Raw genomic sequence first — 20302 nt, 5'->3', positions numbered from 1 at the left:
TCTCTTCTCTCTCTCCTCTCTCCTCTCTCTCCTCTCCCCTCATCCTCTCTCCTCTCTCCTCTCTCCTCTCCCTCTCCTCTCTCCTCTCTCCTCTCTCCTCTCTCCTCTCTCCTCTCTCCTCTCTCCCTCTCTCTCCTCTCCCCTCTCCTCTCTCCTCTCTCCCTCTCTCTCTCTCCCTCTCTCCTCTCTCCTCTCTCCTCTCTCCTCTCTCCTCTCTCCTCTCTCCCCTCTCCCCTCTCCCTCTCTCCTCTCACCTCCTCTCTCCTCTCCTCCTCTCTCCCTCTCTCCTCTCTCCTCTCCTCTCTCCTCACCTCTCTCCTCTCTCTCACTCTCCTCTCTCCTCTCTCCTCTCTCACTCTCTCTCTCCTCTCTCCTCTCCCCTCTCCCCTCTCCCCTCTCCCCTCTCCCCTCTCCCCTCTCCCTCTCCCCTCTCCCCTCTCCCCTCTCCCTCTCCCTCTCCCCTCTCCCCTCTCCCTCTCCTCTCCCCTCTCCCCTCTCCCCTCTCTCCTCTCTCTCCTCTCTCTCCCTCTCTCCTCTCTCCTCTCTCCTCTCTCCTCTCTCCTCTCTCTCTCTCTCTCTCTCTCTCTCTCTCTCTCTCTCTCTCTCTCTCTCTCTCTCTCTTCTCTCTTCTCTCTCTCTCTCTCTCCAGGATTTCTCTGTGTAGCCTTGGCTGTCCTGGGACGCCTCTGTAGACCAAGCTAGCCTTGGGGATCAAAGGCGTGCGCCAGCACCGTGTACCTGGCTGAAGAACTGTCTCTTTTTGCCCAAGCCAGCGATGCCACGTTTCTCCCTTCTTTTGCTGCCATCCTTCGAAGCCCTCTAAATCCTCTTTTTTGATTTTTATTTTTTTAATTAAGAAGAGAAATGCAGTGTTCTTTGGACTAGTCACTTGAACCTTCACAGCGTCCCTCATGTGTATGTTTAATATTTTCAGTTTTTTATGAAAAGGTGGGTGGCAGGAATGTTTTCCTTTATTTTGTTTTTAACGTGGTATGCAATTATCTAATATACTGAAAGTACAGGAGGTGCTAAATACAGTGAGTTATATTTGGAATTTAAAAAAAACAGGAATCACATGTTCTGACATTTTTTTTCAAGGAGCTGAATTAGTGCGCTTGCTTTTCTACCAAATGCTCCAGTATAACTTCTTTTCACCAATGGAAATTATCTCAGTTTAAATAAATATATTATACAGATCAACAATTTTTATTTCTGTATTTACTTATCAAGTATATTTATAGGCTTCTGTAGATAATAGCAATAGATTATATAAGCTACAGTGTCAATTCTGCTGATGGTTGGTTGAGGTAAATGCAGCCTTGTTGCATTTTTGTAAATGGTTTAAATCATTTGGTAACAGGAAATGTGTCTTTAAATCCATTTTTTAAAAAGAAAATGTTATTCCAGTTAGATTACTCTGTGTTTGTTCAACCATGATTAAGCATAGCTTACCAAAAGAAAAACCTCAAAATATTTTACCACTAACTAAAAGACTGGGTGGGTTTGTTTTTTAACTGTTGTGAATGAGAACGCAGCCAGAGATAACCTTTTTTTTTTTTTTTTTTAACCCAGAGCTGAGGACCAAACCCAGGGCCTTGTGCTTGCTAGGCAAGTGCTCTACCACTGAGCTAAATCCCAACCCCGAGAGATAACTTTTCATCAGATTTATAATAAATTTTGAGATGATATTAATTTTTTAACATAAACCTGGCCTAATATTACTTATTATATAAGCATTGGCATTCTCAACATTATATAATATCTTTATGATATACTTGGAATTGATTCGATTTTTAAAATCTCAGAATGTTTCTGGAAATTCTTGGTTTTTTGTTTTTCTATTTTGAAACCGGGTCTCTGTGTAATCCTGGCTGTCCTGGAACTCCCTATGCAAACCACACTGGCCCTGAACTCACAGAGATCCTCCTGCCTCTTCCTTCCAAATGCTGGGATTAAAGTCATACTCCATTATCCCAGGCCCTGAAATACTTGTTCCTAGTGATAGTTTTACTTCCTAGTCTTCTAGGTTGCTGATATGAATAAGAACAACACTAAGCTTACAATCTCAGGGTTGTACTGTTCTGGTAGCCACTGAGAATAACATCAATATAATTAAGCCCATCCCTTTCCTTCTGGGATTGCATACCTGGCCTAGAGCCAGCTAGGAAAGCCAGGAACATCAAGATAGTTCATGAATGAGGTTCGAAGTAAAGCCTTTGGATTGCCAGAGAGCAAACTTTGCAAGCAGAAGGTGTTTGGGCCTCCTCGATAAGAGAATATTCTAAGTGGGCTTGTCATGGAGGTATGTCACAATTGAGAAAGAACAGACCATGTTGTGGTTAGAACATGAGAATTTATGTGGTCTGGGGCATAGAGAAATCCTAACAGGTAGGACTAGAAAGATTGAAGGGGGCTGGTGGTGTCTTGAGGATCTTTTTATCGTTTGCCCTCAGGTGGGTAGCCAGGCTTGTGCTGTAGTAGAAAAGTGGTGGAGTGGTGAGCATGGATCAACATCTGTTGTAATAATATTGATAAGAAAGATGTGGCCTGGTCTTCCACACAGTAGAGAGGGAAAGGAACACAGTGAAGCGGAGGCAACCAGCTTCTATCGAGTGCTTACTCGTCCCATCACGTTACTGTTTTAGCTTCTGCGTATGACCTCAGTAAATCAGGATAGCATTTCTGAGCTGGACTTGATTGCTTACTTACTATGTTTCTGATCTTAATCTAGAATAAACTTTACTGGTGATTTTATATCTGTCTGTCTGTCTGTCTATCTGTCTGTCTGTCTGATCTATCTAACTTGACTGGTGATTTTATGATTTTATATCTATCTGTCTGTCTGTCTGTCTGTATGTATGTATGTATATACATACACACCGTATGAGTTTAGTGATATTACTGTTCTAGAAATAGGATTTGGGCTTATGGCCACTAGACTAGCCTTAGGGCCTACATCCAGACAGTGGCATTTGTTCCTAGATCTTATTTTAAAATTCAACCTCTTCTCACTGTGACATAGGAAGAGTAAATGATGTTTTGAGATGATACCCAGACACATGATTTTGGCGTACTGGTGAGGTTGGTGCCATGATCCAGAGGTGGAAAGAATAGAAAGAGGCTTTAGAGAGGTGATTATTAAGGGGATAACAAATATTTCTGGGCATACTGTGTTTGGGGAACTTTGTTAACACAGCTCTAATAGTGTCTCCCGTTTATACATCTGCCATTGGTTGAGTAGGGCCGGTCAGTGTGTCTGGCGTCGTCCTCAGTTTCCAGGTAGCACATGTGTGGGGAGGTGTGTCTTTAGAAAGGGAGGCACCACGGAGGCGGCTGGATCTTCTAGTGGTCGATTTCTTTTTTTACACGTTTTTTCTGCCTTTCAATTCAAAACCTGTAAGGCATTTTCTTTTACAAAGACATATGAAAAAAAAGCCAGTTTAGGGTGAGAAAGAAATTAGAAAAAATTTGCATTTCATCTTGAGTTGTATTTCTTAGTAAAATTTTAAGACCTTTAATGTGACCTGTGGAAAAACTTGAATTTGGAATTGAGTTTACAGTTTTGTCTCATCTCCAGTGGGGGCTGAGCAGGTCACACCCTGGACAGGTTTCCTCATCTAGAGGACGGTTCATCAGTGTGGCACGGGAATTAGACAACACAGGGGCCATTGCCATTCTTAAAGTATAAAGTACTAATTCTGGAGACTGATTCGGATTTCATGGGGAATAGCTTATTTTGAGAATGAAAAGTGCACTTTGTCAGATTATTTCCTCCAGCTTCTTTACCCCTCCCCTGTGAAGAAAATTACTGTCCATAGAAAAAGTTAAGTCATCCATTGTTTTGAGTCCATCTATCTGTACATAGAGGAATTAAAGAAAAGTCGTGTTGTCAATGTTCTGCTCTTCAAACAAGATATAACTGATACGAGAAAGTCGTGTTTAAGGACATACAACATTCTGACATTAGCCTTGGGCCTGCACATAGATGCACCCCAAACATATACACATGAAAATAGAAAAAGGAAAGAACATTAGAGAGCCAATGTTAGAACTAGCTGTTTATTAACATTTCACGTGATGTATGTGAATGTTTGTTTTTATAGGAGATGCATAATCATGTACTCAGAGCAGTGGCCAACTTGAAAACAGAAGAAAGTCCGAAATGGTTTTCAATCTCGGGAACACATCATGCATTTTAGTGATATCCCTAATGCCCAAACTGTAAGATGCTTTGAGGCTAAAATTATCAGCTCTTTGTAGAGATAATCTTACCTGAAACTAACCAGAAGTTGTAATTAATGACTGAGGGTATCAGGTGTCTTATAGTTGCACCGGATACTGATAAGGGCAGGATAGCTACAGTGTCTGAACTGTACATAACTGATTGATTTTCAGTGACTTGTGAAAGAACAAAGATTAATTACACATGCAGCTAATTTGGACAGAGTCACACTAAACTAAGTTAAAGAGATTTGTTAAAATAATAAGAGAAAGCTGGGTGGTGGTGCCATGTGCCTTTAATCCCAGCACTCCGGAGGCAGAGGCAGGCAGATCTCTGTGAGTTTGAGGCCAGCCTGGCCTACAGAGTGAGATCCAGGACAGGGACCAAAACTACACGGAGAAACGCTGTCTTGAAAACACCAAAAAAAAAAAAAAAAAAAAAAAAAAAAAAAAAAGAAAGAAAGAACTAATACGAGAGAGCTCAGCAGTAAGAGCACTTGCGGGACTGTTTGGTTCCAAGCCTCCACCGCAGTTTGTTTATTCCAGTTTCAGGTGATCTGATGCCCTCTTCTGGTCTCCAAAGGCACTACGTGACATGGCGCACAGACAAAACATGCAGGGAAATTACTCATACACATAAAAGGACAAAAATGAATTTTTTTTTTTGAGAGAGAGAGAGAATTTCTGACTTTTGAAAAGGAACAGGAGCTACTGAATCACGTTAGCTTTCTGTGCCCCACATCTTTTATTATACCTCAAAGCCTAAATTTTCATTTCAGTGTGATTAAACTTTTCAGTCAGAAAATGATTTGGGTGCCTAATTCCTCCATTTTTCTAAAAGAGAATAATCTGGTGTCTTCCCCTGCACGGGATGCGTTCGGCCTGCATTGTCGTAGGAAGGCTGTTTTCTGTGCTTCCTTCCCAGCTTTAGCCTCTGCTCTCCTGTCTTCCCATTTACCCACGGGAAGCCGTTGAAGTTATGGACTAGAACTGGGATAAGAAGGGTTCTGGTTTTCAAGACTACTTAAATGCCAGTGTTCTCATTGGGTTTTATCTTCTGGCATTTGTATTGATGTATATTTGAAATAATTTCATATCTAGTCATTAAAAGAGAAGTGAGTGGATATTGTGCAGACTGTCATCATCAGGATTACTACCTAGATTGCTGTGCTCACTTCTTACTATGACTTTCTTCTTTGCTAAATAAACCAGAGGTAGAATCGGGAATCTTGAGTTTAAAACCCTCACTTAGGGATTCAGTAAAGTGGCTTAAGGACATTTGAGGGAGTTCCTGTCTAGATTGCTACAAAGAGCTCCATTTAAAAAAAAAAAATTTCCCCGAGCCTGCGGTGGTGGCTCACGCCCTTAGTCCCAGCACTCAGGAGGCAGAGCCAGGTGGATCTTTGTGAGTTCAAGGCCAGCCTGGTCTACAGAGTGAGATCCAGGAAAGGCGTGAAAACACTTAATGCAGCATATTGAATACAAAGAGAAGAAATAGTCCAGTTGTCTTCTGTGAAGCCAAATATCAAAACCCATTTTCCTGTGATGAAAGGCCAAAGAGCATCTGCACTATAAGAACAGTTTATTAGTCGACAGTTCAGCACATTGTGGGGATGTATAGCACAGGCTTCTTGCTGGACTCTGGTGAAGGCCTCAAAACAGGTGACATCATGGTGGTGGTCATACACATGTCATTGGGAGATCACTTTGCCAGACTAGAAGGTCCCAAGGGACAGAGCTCTTCTCTTAGAAAAGCCCTCCTGTGTCCAGGCATGGTGGTGCACGCTTTTAATCCCAGCACTCAGGAGGTGAAAGCTGACAGATCTCTGCGAATTCGAGGCCAACCTGGTCTACAGAGTGAGTCCCAGGATAGCCAGGGCTACTCAGAGAAACCCTGTCTTAAAAAGCCCTCCTGTGACTGTCTCCCATCTGAGGACACCACTCCAATTGCTTCTTTCAAGGCCATGCCTCACGATAGGAAACCTGCAACAAATCCATCACGGGAGACAGACCGCAGCAGGGCTTATAAAAACGTAAATCTGTGTCGTTAAGTCACACATACACTCATTTATTTATTTCATCATGTTACTATTTTAGATGTGACAGCTTTTTTTTTTTTTTTTTTTGGTTTTTCGAGACAGGGTTTCTCTGTGTAGCTTTGCGCCTTTCCTGGAGCTCACTTGGTAGCCCAGGCTGGCCTCAAACTCACAGAGATCCGCCTGGCTCTGCCTCCCGAGTGCTGGGATTAAAGGCGTGCGCCAACACCGCCTGGCAAGATGTGACAGCTTTTATATCCTAAATGAATTCTTACACATTAAACTTCAAATAGTCTAATATTAAAAATCATAGTGGAATGGGTGGTGGTGGTGGTGGTGGTGGTGGTGGTGGTGGTGGTGGTGGTGGTGGTGGTGGTGGTGGTGCAGGTGCAGGTGCAGGTGCAGGTGCACACCTTTAATCCCAGCACTCGGGAGGCAGGGCAGAAGCAGGTGGATTTCTGGGTTCAAGGCCAGCCTGATCTACAGAGCATTCCAGGACATCCAGGGCCACACAGAGAAACCCTGTCTCATGAATAATGGTGGATAGAACTAGTAGACAGGATTTCCAGTATCTGCAGTAATTTTTAAGTGTACAAGTTTTGCGAGGCCTTGAGAACTGCTGCTGTTAACACACAGTTTCTGTATTCTCTGTATCAGTTTCACATCATCTAGCAAGGAAAAAATGAAAGCTGCCTATTGGATAGGAATTGATTATTGCTGTTTTCTGTCTTTTTAATAGGTAGACACCCCTGGCTTTGCCTGCAACACAGAAACCTTTCTGTCATTTTTTTTCCCTCAGTTCTTTTCATCTTACATATTTCACCTTCTTTCTTCCCCACAAAAAGACATCACAAGAGGCTGGTGTTTAAAAATAGGACTTTGCAGATCAGAAGAGGGTAAAGACTGCTTCTTGTTCCTCTCTTCACCACCACCCACCACCACCACCACCACCACCACCACCACCACCACCACCACCCTCCTCCTCCTCCAATAGTGAAGGGACGGTGTGAAGCTACCATCTCTTCAGGGTGATAACCATTGATGTTTTTATAGCTTTGCCTTTTAGAAATTTAAGCTCTCTGCTTCCTATGTACTTGGTACATTTATGACTTTACTTTTTTTGGGTGGGGGTTGTTGTTGTTTTTGAGACAGGGTTTCTCTGTGTAGACCTGGCTGTCTTGGAACTTGCTTTATAGACCAGGCTGGCTTCAAACTCAGAGATCTGCCTGCCTCTGCCTCCCAAGTTCTGTAATTGAAGGCATGTGTCACCACAGCTTGGCTGACTTTCTTTCTTTTTTTCCCCCACAGTTATATTACATGAATTCTTTTTATGTATGTAAATTAAAATAAATCATACCATTATAATAAATTTAAAATAGTTACCTGAGTGAGTTTTATATCTCTGAACATCAGTACTTGGGCAAGCTACTTTAGTTTGATTATAACTTGTCTAATTTTTTTTTTAGAACTTTTTTATTATTTCACAGTTTCATACCTGTATACAATGTATATTGGGCATATTCAACCCCAGTTCCCTCCTCATGTGCCTCTCCAGACTGTCCAGTCAGCAGTCCTCTTCAGCCCTCATGTCTCTTTTATCATTGAGTCCTGCTGGTGCTTCCTGATGGAATGTTGTCTGATCTTGTTGCCTTGACCTCGAGCAGGCAACCATAGCTGCAGTGACCTGTGAGTGTGGTAGCCATGTCAGGTCTAGACCACAGCATCCCATAGCACCCCCCCCCCCAACCTCACTCTTCCATGAAGTCTCCTGAATTCAAGTCTGATTTTTAGGGAGCACCACATTAGTCTTTGGTTGTAGAACTTATCCTGCTCTGAAGTGGAGTTAGGGAAACTCAGAGGCAGATGCTGCTTTTGTGGTAAATCTGGAATTTATAACCTTTAACAAGTTAGTTTAATCTGAAGTTCACTGTGCTGCAGTCTGCCTTGCATCCCTGTTTCTCTGCGCATCTGGCAGCTGTCTTCAGACTTGTCTTATACCAAGCTTTGATCACGGTGTTGCTGCAGTGACCTGCAGGCATCATCTCATAATGTGGATACTTTCCCTCCACAGGCATAATAACTTGCACACATTTGTTTCACCAGTATTTGCAATTTTTAATTGGTGTTTTGTTCACAAATTAGAGAAGCATTTTACTGAATGTCATTCCATCAGTCTGGTCTCTGTATAGGACACAAAGGACAACCAGACTGGAACTAGGTAGCCTCTGTCGTCTACAGTGATAAGAAATGACTGGGAACCACTTCTCTCTTGATGTCATTGCAGCACAGAATGGCAGCCAAATTTCTCCCACAGATTTTACCTTTTAATTTTGAAAAAAGTTTTCATTCATCTCTAGACGTGCAGCCGCACCAGCTTCCTCATGTCCACATACACGTTAGTATACTGCTTCTCAGTTAACACCATGCATTCCCGTTTTCATAATCTAGACAAGATAGAAATATCTTATATTTATTATAAGATTATTATTAAATATCTTATAAATATTTTATATTTAAATAAAAGCATCAATGGACAGAATTTTCTGTATTCCTATTTAGATACTGTGCTATATGATATTAGAATAATAAAGGAACAATGAAATAATTGAAAGCGGTTGATCTTATGTGGCTTTTACTTGTATAGAGAAGATAATACTAGGTTGGAAATATCTGCAAGGCAGTGTAAGTACTTCACAAAGTGGTGCTTGGGAAATAGGTTAGGGAAATAAATTTAGCAAATGTAGCATGCTACTTGTGTAAAGTTACTAAAAATGGGTCTTCTGAAGTAGACATGCTATTTCTGTAAGTGTAGTGTCGCAGATGATTCACAAGGAAACACAGATAAGTTGTGTCTTTTGAAAATGTTTCAGGTCTTTTTGTTTTGTTTCACTCTTACTTTTTTGGAGACAGGTCTGTCTCAGATAGTTTCTTCTGTTGCTGTGATAAAACCATAGTCAAAGTAACCTGGGGAGGAAAGGGTTTCTTGACTTACACTTCCATATTGATGAAATTCAGAACAGGAACTCAAACAGGGCAGGAACCTGGAGGCAAAAGCTGATGTAGAGACCGTGGAGGGCTGCTTTGTAGCTAGAGTTTTTCTCTCCGGGTCCCACCAAGCCCCTGCAGTCCCGTAGCCCACTTATAAAACACACCAACTCTTACATTATTTAAATTAGCTCAGGCCTACCATTGTCTAGCTCTTACTCTTATACTCAGCCCATTTCTGTTAATCTATATGTCTCCATGTGTTCTGTGGCTTTACCTGCTGCCTTTACATCATGCTCCCTGGACGGCAGGCTGGTGTCTCCTCCTCTCTGCCTTCCTGTTCTTTGAATTCTCCTCTCTGCTAGTCCTGTCTATACTTCCTGCCTGGCTACTGGCCAATCAGTGTTTTATTTATCAGTCGATCATCCACAGCAGTCTTCTTCATGGCTTGCTCCTCATGGCTTGCTCAGCCTGCTTTCTTATAGAACCTAGGACCACCAGGTCAGGGATGACACTGTCCACAATGGGCTCAACCCTCCCCCATCAATCACTAATTAAAATGATTTACAGCTGGATATTATGGAGGTATTTTCTCAGTTGAGGTTCCTTCCTTTCATAACTCCAGCTTGTGTCAAGACATAAAACTAGCCAGCACAGGGACTCCCTTCAAAGCCCTGGCTGTTTTGGAATTCACTGTATAGACCAGGCTGGTTTTGAACTCACAGAGATCTGCTTGCTTTTGACTCTTGAGTTCTGGGATTAAAGGCATGCACCATCACACTGGGCTGGAGTATTTTGTTATTCCAGTGCCATTCATATAGGAAGAATAAATTTTTCCTGAGGGATTTGTTTTAGAAACATTTTGTCCTAATCGTTCATTCTCAAACCTTGGATTCATACACCCCTAGTTTGAAAGTATTGACTAGATAAATGATGAACACTCACGAAAGGGTCTCCCAGTCCTCTGTAGATTGAACTGACACTATGACATTGCATCCCTAGGAAGAAGGTAGGGTAGGCATATGTCCCAGATAACCATGCAGCGGCTTTCTGTTAGACTGGTCCGTGCTTCTCTTGGTTCCTTCGTGACCCAGACCCATAAACACACTCACCTACGCCCCAGCTCTTACTTCAGTACCGTGAGATTTGTGGTGTACATCTTTCTTTCTCTTCCATACTTTTTTCAGTGTATTCTGAATGATTAATTCCTGGGCTATATAAAATAAATCCAGCAAAGCCAGACTTAGCCATAGTACAAATACAGTAGCACTTACTTGTATGTAAAAATTAAATCACCAAAGTGTCCCTTTATATCAGGCTAAAAACATAGATTTTTCTTTTCAAATGGAACTTAAAGACCCATTAAGCTAGACTAAATGTAGCTTTCAAGTATATTTAGTGCAGTAATATAATATTTGCATAAATAGATGTTGAGTCTCCATAGTTTCGTTCTTAAGAAGCCAGAATTGTTGCACTGCTGTTAATGGAAACATTGGAAAATCTGCTTGAATAATAATCTCTTTCATCTTGAGAATATATTTTGTCCTCAGTTTGAACAGTTCAGTTTTATTTTTGAGTTTCACATCCCTTGCAGGATCAAAGCAGACTTGGCTGCCAGTTTCTCCCAGCATCCCTCAGTTTCTACCTGTTACAGAGTTTGGCTGGCATAACCCATTCCCTACCCTAAACTTCTCTAGTCCAGGAGTTGGGTTGCCCTTCCCTATATAATCCAGCCATTTGATTACCTACCCTTTACTCTCCTGGCTCTTCCCTTCGCCTCCCCCTCTCTTTCATTGTCCAGCTCAGGGTCTTGTTCACTCTGGACTCTCCAGGATGTCCCTGCCTCTGGCTGTGTTCTCCCCTTTATCTACAGCAAACCTCCTCCACCATACCCAGGAGGAGTCGAGTCCTTCCTTCTTCATTTCTTTTTTTCATTGAATGGTATATATGTTATCTTTGAGCATCTTCAAGTCTAGTGAGGCAGTCAGTTTATCCAGCAATTACATGAGAAATTAGAGAAACCTTAGATCCTCCCTGTGGATATTAGGTTTTTATAGTGGCTTATTGATAAATAAAGAATACATTTCTGCTGCTTTGTATCTTATTTTTTGAGGATGGATAGTAGAAGGCTAAATATAATGTGGAAATTGTCATCGAAGGAAGCAAAATGATGAAGAAAGTAATATAAATATCAGAATATTTTGCATTTATTGTACAGCTTTCTTAAACTGAAATAATTAACATTTACAAATTTTTAAAAAAATACATTTTATGCTCATTGGTACTTTGCCAGCATGTAGGCTTTTGTGAGTGTGTCGAATCCCCTGAAACTGGAGTTATAGACAGTTGTGAGCTGCCATGTGAGTGCTGGGAATTGAACCCGGGTCCTCTAGAAGAGCAGCCAATCCTCCTAGCCACTAACCATCTCTCCATCACCTTGTTTATGAATTTTTAAGAGTAGGAATATGGCACTCCTGTTTTAAATTTCTCTCAATTTTTATGTTTGGCAACATGTGGTGGTGGTGGTGGTGGTGGTGGTGTGTGTTTTATTTTTGAATATACTAAACAAACTAAACAACAAACTATCTTTGTTTGAAATGGCATGGCATTAAAAACAACTTGAACAGAACATTGTTTTGCTCTTGTAGACTGAGTCTGACTGTGTAGCCAACTCTAAATCTTACTACCTCAGACTCTGGGATGCTTTCATTTTAGGTCTTGCTCAAGTATCCTGTTTCCGACTTCCTAATTGGAGTTATAGGCGGGCTACCACACCCATCTGACACATTGATTCTGAGGATCCAAACTTACTTCCTCACACTTGGGAGGCAAATGATTTAACCACTGTGGCATCTCTTCAGCCTACTACACCATACTTTTAAAAGCATAGTAAAACAAAGGTACATTGTTGTTATTACACTTGAGAGAGAGTGATATCTGGGTTGTCAACATTTGTGTTTGGGTGTGGGTGTGGTCACAAACATGTCAGTCTGTAAGGTGAAGATCAGAGGACCCTGAGGGATTGGTTCTTTCCTCCAGGCAGACATGCATGGTTTGGTGACAGGCACCTTTACCTCTGAGCCATCTTGCTAGCCCTGTGTAAACAATTTTTAAATACCATTTCAAATAATACATATTAAAACCTTGTATTTAATGCTATGTAGTAAGTCTTACAGTGGAAAGTACAGTTTATTTTAAACTCATTAAAACTATTACAATAAAATTTTGTGAGTTTATGAATTTCAAAAACCAATTTCAAACTCTTGTTATTTATATATTTGCTGTCCTTTGTTATTTTAGATATTGAGGCTTCTTAGTAAGCAACTTACTTAAAATACAGTGAATTACTGTGCAGAGAGAAAGAAGGGCCCAGGAGCATTGGGTTCCCATGGAGAAGGAGCCAGCTGACCTGTGTAACTAGGACAGTCCTGAGTTTTGATGGGCTGTCCTAAATGGGTGTATATATATTCAGAGGTGTTTTTTATTGAATTTCTTATGTTTATGTGTATGTGTGAGTGTCCATACATGTATGTATAGTTGCCCACTGAGGCCCAAAGAAGACGTCAGATTCCTTGGAGCTGGACTTACAGGCAGTTGTGAGCTTCCTGATGTGAGTGCTAGGAACCAAACCTGGGTCCTCTGGAAGAGCAGCCAGTGTTTTTAACCATGGAGCTGTCTCTCCAACTCCATATTCTTAAGGAATATCTTTGGAAGTTGTGCTATCCAGTAAAACCCTGTCTCAAAAAAAATTTTTTTTTTGTTTCAATTCTTGCTGAAAAGTAGTCAAATTGATATTACTTAACCAGACACACACACACTTTGGTGTTGGCATAGTATATACATTATAAAACAAGAATAGAAAAATAAAAAGAATGGGGAAGTGGAACAGAAGAGTTACTGTTCCTTCCTCTCCTCGAGTATGCGCTCAACTTCTCAACACTGAACACTCCTAAGCAGTAGGTCATCAAACAAGCGGTGTCAGTGAAGGCGAAGGGAAGCGAGGAGGCTTCGTGGACAGCTTTGGAGCAAGCAGTAAGAGTAAAGGGAAGAGGTGCCACAGCTCTGTGTTTCCAGTTTGTGCAACTGAGTAGCTAATGCTGGTTGAAAGTCAGCAGATGCTCTGCTCGTCACTAAACATGTTACCACTGGAAAGTGCACTGTTTTCTCTGAGTATATACCTGACACCTGAACGATAAAGGGCAGGAAGACACGAGAGGTGATTGACATGTTGACAGGTCTTGATTTTTGCTTAGGAAGAAGAACTAGTGAATGAGGAGGCACTGGTTAGTGTGTCTTTAGAACATCAGGATATGACAGGATTGGTAAATTATCGGCCACTGAGCGTCTAGTTGAGCTGACTTCTAAAGTTTCTTCAGCTAGAGACAGTCTGTTGTTCCTTGGTTGAAAATAAAGGACTAACAAAACATGGTGGACTGAAGGGCCTGTACGGTGTGTGTACTAAATGATCTGCAATTTATCTATTGTTTACAGCCATTTTTTCTTCTTTTTTTAAAAGTAAACGATAAATACATTTGAAAACATAAGTTGAAGAAAGATTACCTTCTGGTAGCAAAGGAGAGGAAGCCAAATACATATATACATATTGCTCTAGATTAAATCAAAGAAGTGAGAGATCTAGATAATGTTGGTTTTTTTCGTATGTGGTTATAACTACAGAGTGCTCCATTTCTTGAGAGATGATTTCTTTCATTAAGCATACATGTTTCAAAACAAAATTTGAAATAATGCTGTGAAAGTGCTTTTAGAATGCAACATTAGCCTAGCAGTGGTGGCACACGCCTTTAATCCCAGCAGTCGGGAGGCAGAAGCAGGTGGATCTCTGAGAGTTTGAGGCCAGCCTGGTCTCCAGAGCTAGTTCCAGTACAGCCAGAGCTGCACAGAGAAACCTTGTCTTGAAAAACCAAAAACCGAACAAACAAACCTTAAAGTGCCCATTACTTTGAATAAATTTATTGTTTGTAATTTTCATGTCTCTGAATAATGCCCTGCAATCTGGAACTTGGTTGTTGTTTTTAGGTTTTAAAACTTTTCTAAATTAAAATATAAATTACATCATTTCCCTCTTCCCTTTCCTCCCTCCAAACCTTCCCATTCCCCTTCAAATTCATGGCCTCTTTTTTTTTTCCTTTTGCGACATGACCTCTTTAATACAGCCTGGCTGTACTGGAACTTGCTCTGAAGGCCAGGCTGACCTGGAACTCACAGAGATCCTCCCGCCTCTGCCTCCTGAGAGCTAGGATTAAAGGCGTACGCCACCACATAAGTATATAAATACAGCCTGTTCAGTCTGTTTTAGGGACTTAACTGTTTTTAATGTGGGTAGCTCCTGTGCCTGCCTCCATTCTGTCCTTACCTTAGCTTTGTTTTCATTTCCTCTGAGTCTGAGGGTCTTTACTGAAATGACCAGAAGTGTGAACACCATTCCTTTAAATGATAACGTTGAGCTCTGTCACTCAGTGACTAGGTTCCAGGAAGACAAATCAAATCCAAACCAGTCTTTAAGGAAACATCTCACTCAATCCTTAGAAATACAAAGTGCTGAGATGGATAGTGTTCCCTTTACAAATTACCTTAAGATGGCTAATAGTTAATAATAGAAACCACTAGTTTGTTTTGTTTTTTTCTTTCTTTTTTTTTTCCTTGTTACAGTTTCTCTGTAACAGCCCTGGCTGTCCTGGAACTCACTCTGTAGACTAATCTGGCCTCGAACTCACAGAGATCTGCCTGCCTCTGCCTCCTAAGTGCAACATTAAAGGCGTGTGCCACCACTGCCCGGCTCACTAATTTTTTTTTTTTAAAGCACAAATGCTCTAAGGGTCTGCTGTAGTAGTTATAGGTAATAATAAAATGCATGCAATAGAATGATGGATCAAAGCTAAGAAGCCTGTGATTTTCCATTACAGATCACCTCACTTAATGTCTTTTTGTTTCCTTGTTAAAAAAAAAACAAACAAACAAAAAAAAAAACCAGTCAAATGGTAAAAAATAGTAAAGGCAGGGGCAAAGCCTTAAGGTAACTGTTTCACAAATTACATTAAGAGACAGATGAGCATCTGAACAAGATCAAAAGGCCAAAGGAGTTGATGAGGAGGGCTATATTACTTGCAGAAATATCATAAAATGTTAAGTTCTACATTCTTGATTAATTTTCATTGCTTTAGGTTTGTTTTCCCATGCGTTTCACCCTGGTTTCCTTAGCCCTAACTAAGCTTCTGTTGTATGGCTTGCTTTAAAAAAAAAAGTGTCTTTTCATAGATAAATGCTAGCATTAAAACTGGTAATAATGTATTTGCCTGTATAAATCAACCTTCTCAGATTCAGTAAAGAAAGAGTTAATGGCGTCAACGGTAAGCAGGACGCTGTTAGCCTTATGGATATGATGGGATGAATAATTCAGTGTCTTCGGGAAATGCAAACCGCAGTAGAATTCAAGCGACCCTGTCAGAAAGTCAGTCAGTGCTTTACTTGTTGACAGAAATAAAAGTCACCAGAAAGAAGATGCTTAACGATGACAAGCGGGGAGTGCTCAGTAGTTGAGTTGTGAGAAAGACAGTAGTTCTCGGTCGGGAACGGTCCGCAGTGATAACGATGCCTGCATTCTGACAATTGTCAGGTGACTTTCTGCTGAAATGATTGCTCATGGGATGGGGACGCTCCTTTGCTGTCAGAAACAAGATATTTTCTCAGGTTTTTCATGTGAGCCTTTTAATTGTCCTTGTATGCTTTTCTGTTTAATATGGATTAAAGGAACTCAAGGGTAAACCTGATGACTGGGCATGTTTACTAATAAAGATTTGGTGGAGGTAGCATTTATAAACACCAGCGAGAAAGACTTTTTTTTATAAAGGAGTTTAAAATGTAATTATCGTAATTTTTCTAAAATGTTTATCTCCTTTAGCATGGTCTCATTAGCTTGTTGAGCTTGTCTTCCTTTGTGTGCCTGGGGTTATGTTACTACACTTAAATATTGTGCATGCGTCTTTAATAGATGGGTGGGTGGAAATACTTAGCAAAGCTGGCATTATTAGTTTTATTGGTATTTGAAGTACCTACTGTACCTAAGACTTTAAGATTTAATTAGATTATGTTGTCTTCTAAAAATGATGAAAAAATTATTTGTATTTATAACTTATTACCATATTAAGATAAGCCTTTGAATATAAATTGGTTTGGTTCTGATTTTTACTTAGCAGGAGTTGTCTTATTTAAAGAATATACTAAAATGCTGTCTTGTTCGCTTTAATATGCTCTTCCTTAAACCAGCGTGGATGTAAGCCATTAACTGTTTTCTTAGGTAGTACCCATAAGAAAAGAAAATCTTTGCCTTGCTGAAAAGGGTTTTCTGAGAAATTATTGATGCACCCTTTGCATGTTATTACTAATAGAAAGTTTTTTCTCATCCCAATTTTGGGTATTGCCTTGATTGGATAAAGCATTCCTCTTTTCAGAAATTACCACTTTCTCTTTGAGTTTTTCTTCCTAAAAAGAATTTATGAATTTATTTCATTGATAAACTAAATTTTAATGTAAATCATTTAGGTTAAATGGCTAGCTGTTGTGGCTACACAAAATTTTTAGTAATTAATTTTTGTCGAGTATGTTTTCATATCTAGGGAAAAAATAGTAGTAAAGTGTGTCTCTGTAAGCCTCGTTAGTTATTATTAAGTACAGAGTAATCTCATATCAGTAATATATATTACGGCCTTTTAATTAATAGCCTTTGTTTTTTTCCAGCTGATATAAGTGAACAATCATAATTAAATTAATCTTAAGTAATTCCCCAGAATTTTTTTTAATGCAGTTCTCATAAATGGGGGATAGACCTCATGAAATTAATTCTATTGGCCATATATTTTTAACTTTCTATACTTCATTTTCACTAACGTTTTAAAGAATACAGTCTTAAAATGCAGATTGCATTCTTTGATTGTATAACTCAGGAAATATTTAAGCTGTAAAGTGATAAAGTTTCCAGAATGAGGATCTAGATAGGACGTATGTATAAATACATTTTGAACATTTCAAAGCACCTTTTAGTTAATGTGAAGTTCTTCAGATGGCCCCATTGTCTTTCGAAGCTTCTAACACGGAGGTGTCTGTTGCAGCCCAGAGCAAGGTTACTGCTACCCAGGACAGCACTAATTTGCGATGTATTTTCTGTGGTAAGCAACATTATGTTTACATTACTTTTTCAAGCTGTGGTACATACGACTTGCACATTACCATAACTTTTGTCCCTAGGCCATAGTCTGGTTTGTGGTATCTGGGATATAAAGCAAGCTTCTGTTTTATGTTGTGATATTTGTTGTGTTCATGTAGGTGGTTTTGAGTTGGCTTACTAGTGAGGATTTAGTTAGAAATAGAATCTTCAAATTATTTTTGTTCACCTTTTCCAATATAAATGAGATTTTTTAAATTCTAATTTTCTTTGGGAGCCAACATTCAATTTAGTTTAAAAGAAAAGGGTATATGCATTTTTTATATGATTTGAGTAATGTAAATGTTCTTGTTTGAAAAGAACTTTGTTTACCTTGATGAGTTCTAGATGTGCATGTTGTACAGGCAGATGTAAACTTACTCTTCTCATAGGTTGGTTTCAGACGACAACCTCCTCTATTCAGTAGGTTAGGCTTCTGTGGCTTAGAACTGAATCTAGGCTTATAGATAGTTTTCTGTCATGCTCACTCTCATAAACATACATGTGTATACACACATGTATTATTTGCATGGTTAAATTAGGTATGTCACTTAGCCACCCCAGGTTGGAGCAATCATTTATAGTTTATATAGATTTTATATAAAATAAACATATTTTATATAAAATATATATATATAAATTTTGCACAAGGAAATTGTTTATATAGACAAGTATGTAGCTACATATCATTGTTTGAATTCTTTTTATTTCTATTTGACTCTGAATCTTTCTATTTTGAAAATCCAAGTTTCAAAAAATGTCTTAATTATTTGAACTTTTTATTGATTCATGTGTGCCTTTTTGACTCATATATACCTTGACTAACTAGATTATTTCATGAGAAAAAACTGTAAGGTGGTGTATGCGGGGGGGGGGGGGAGGGGATTGAATTAATAGTTTAGTGTGTGTACTTTATCCATGTGACTCAGAATTTTCAGTGTAGTTTCTTAGTATTGTTGATATGGTTTCTTTAAGGAAAATCCTCTTTGAGTTGATGTGCTTACTGGTTTACACAAGCATGCTGTAAATAAGGGGAAAAAAGAAAATTCTAATGTATCTCATGGTCACCTAAGTTATATTTTGATTTGCTCCAGCTGATGGTCACAGCAGTGAGCGCCTATTTTATGACTTGCTGTAAATGTCTCCTCCCCTCTCCCAGACTCCAGCTAGCACTGCAGATAGCATATGATTGGTGACTTGACTTCTGGTGGTGTCTTTTCCTGGGGTTCCCTGGGCTTGTGTGACCAGACCTCTCTTCAGCTCATTTTGAAGACGTGCTTGATACTGTAACTTTGTGCTTGAAAGCTTGAGATCCATGTGCAGAGTGATAGTTCACCCAGTTTTAATGGGAAAAAAGTGATTTGACCTAGTTAATAAAGGTGAATTTTTAAAACTTATAAAGTAACAGGTTAAAACAGATTTCCTTTATAACGGCCTTCGATTGTGTACCATCTACAATCTGCCAAGTGTGAGTTTGATTGTATTGTATATAGTAGCACCTACTTGTATTTTAGTCCTATGCTTTTCAATACTCTGTGGCTAAATATGGAACTAGATTTATGAGAATTAAAATGGGCGAGTAAGTGAAATGTGCTTTAACCAAAACTCAACATTGAAGGCAAGACTGATGCCATTCCTGTTGGAGAAACGAGTTCAAACCAGATTTCCATCATTTATAGGATGCTTATCAGCAGCATTGCCTTGTTGTCTGCATTAGGAACAGTCATTCTCAGATGCTGCTTTGCACCTTCTACCCTCGGGCAGATCAGGACCACCCATGTGAGGTTATAAAGCAAACCGGCAGGCAGTTAGCTGCCCTCCTCCCTTCCAGGAGGACCAGAGCAGGGACACCCATTTCTGCACCTTGTGCTTCTTCTTTTCCCCTTCATAAAGATAACTGAACACCTCCATACCATACAAGTTAAAATATTGTCATTGGCCCACTGAGGTGGTTATGAAAGTACCTATTTTATACTTTATGAGAACATTGATACTCATTTAAGAATATTGAAAAGATAATATACATTCCAGAAAATACAGCCACTGAAGCCTTGCCTAACCTGAGTTTCTGCTTTCTGTTGTTTGTGTAATAGTTTTGATACAACTTAACAATTTTATAACCCTTTGAAATGTTTAACAAGAAGGAAAATGTAATTGTGTACTTCTAGCTCATAATTTACCTAGAACTTTTATCTAATAACTATAGTATATTTATAATTAAATTATGTTCAATTACACATATATTTCAATATGCTAGTTTTTACAACTTGGCAATATTGATGAGGAAAAACAAAATAAGCAGATTAAATATAGATGTGAAAAATGCCAAAGAGAAAGATTTTGAGAATGCCTGGAAAAACAAATGTCTCATTATCATAAAGCTACATAGCAAAGAATTATAAGAGTTATTTGTAGATCGAAATCCCCATTTTAAAATGATTCCTTGAAGTTTTTCTCATCTCATGTGCCAGGAATAGACTGTAGTGAATTTCCCTATTCAGTTTGTTTTATGAGTCATATCAGGATTGTTAGGGTTTTTTTGGGTAGTTTTGTTTTGTTGATAGTATGTAAGTATATATATAGCCCAGGGTGACCCTGTACTCAAGATTTTCCTGTGCTTGCCTCCCAGATGGTGAGGTTACAGGCATATACCACCATGCTGGGCCCAGAGTCAGTTTAAAAAACGAACAAAAAGTGTTTGATAATATCAAGAAGGTTTGATTGAAATTTTAGCATCTTTGACTTGAATTTATAGATTTCAGCTAATACATAGATTTAATTCATTAATGGGGTCATTGAAATACAGTGCCTTCTTTGGATGTGAGCATGACAGTCCGATTAC

At 39.5% G+C, this 20302-nt stretch overlaps 1 protein-coding gene across 17 annotated transcripts in view; it reads left to right on the top strand.

The window, feature by feature from the left end:
- The window catches only part of Enah (ENAH actin regulator), a 110570-nt gene that overhangs the window by 62277 nt on the left and 27991 nt on the right, over window positions 1-20302 (top strand). For 6 of the 17 annotated variants that reach the window (XM_076548107.1, XM_076548108.1, XM_042258747.2 and 3 more), the window contains exon 4: window positions 17369-17425. The exons of the other annotated variants lie outside the window; for them this stretch is intronic. In XM_076548107.1, coding sequence (XP_076404222.1) covers window positions 17369-17425 — 57 coding nt within the window. The remainder of the gene's footprint in view (window positions 1-17368; window positions 17426-20302) is intronic. 17 annotated transcript variants of the gene reach the window in all.

This window comes from Peromyscus maniculatus, chromosome 11 (assembly GCF_049852395.1).
Source record: "Peromyscus maniculatus bairdii isolate BWxNUB_F1_BW_parent chromosome 11, HU_Pman_BW_mat_3.1, whole genome shotgun sequence".
In the NCBI taxonomy this organism is placed as follows: domain Eukaryota; kingdom Metazoa; phylum Chordata; class Mammalia; order Rodentia; family Cricetidae; genus Peromyscus; species Peromyscus maniculatus.
This window is presented reverse-complemented; position numbering and strand designations above follow the sequence as displayed.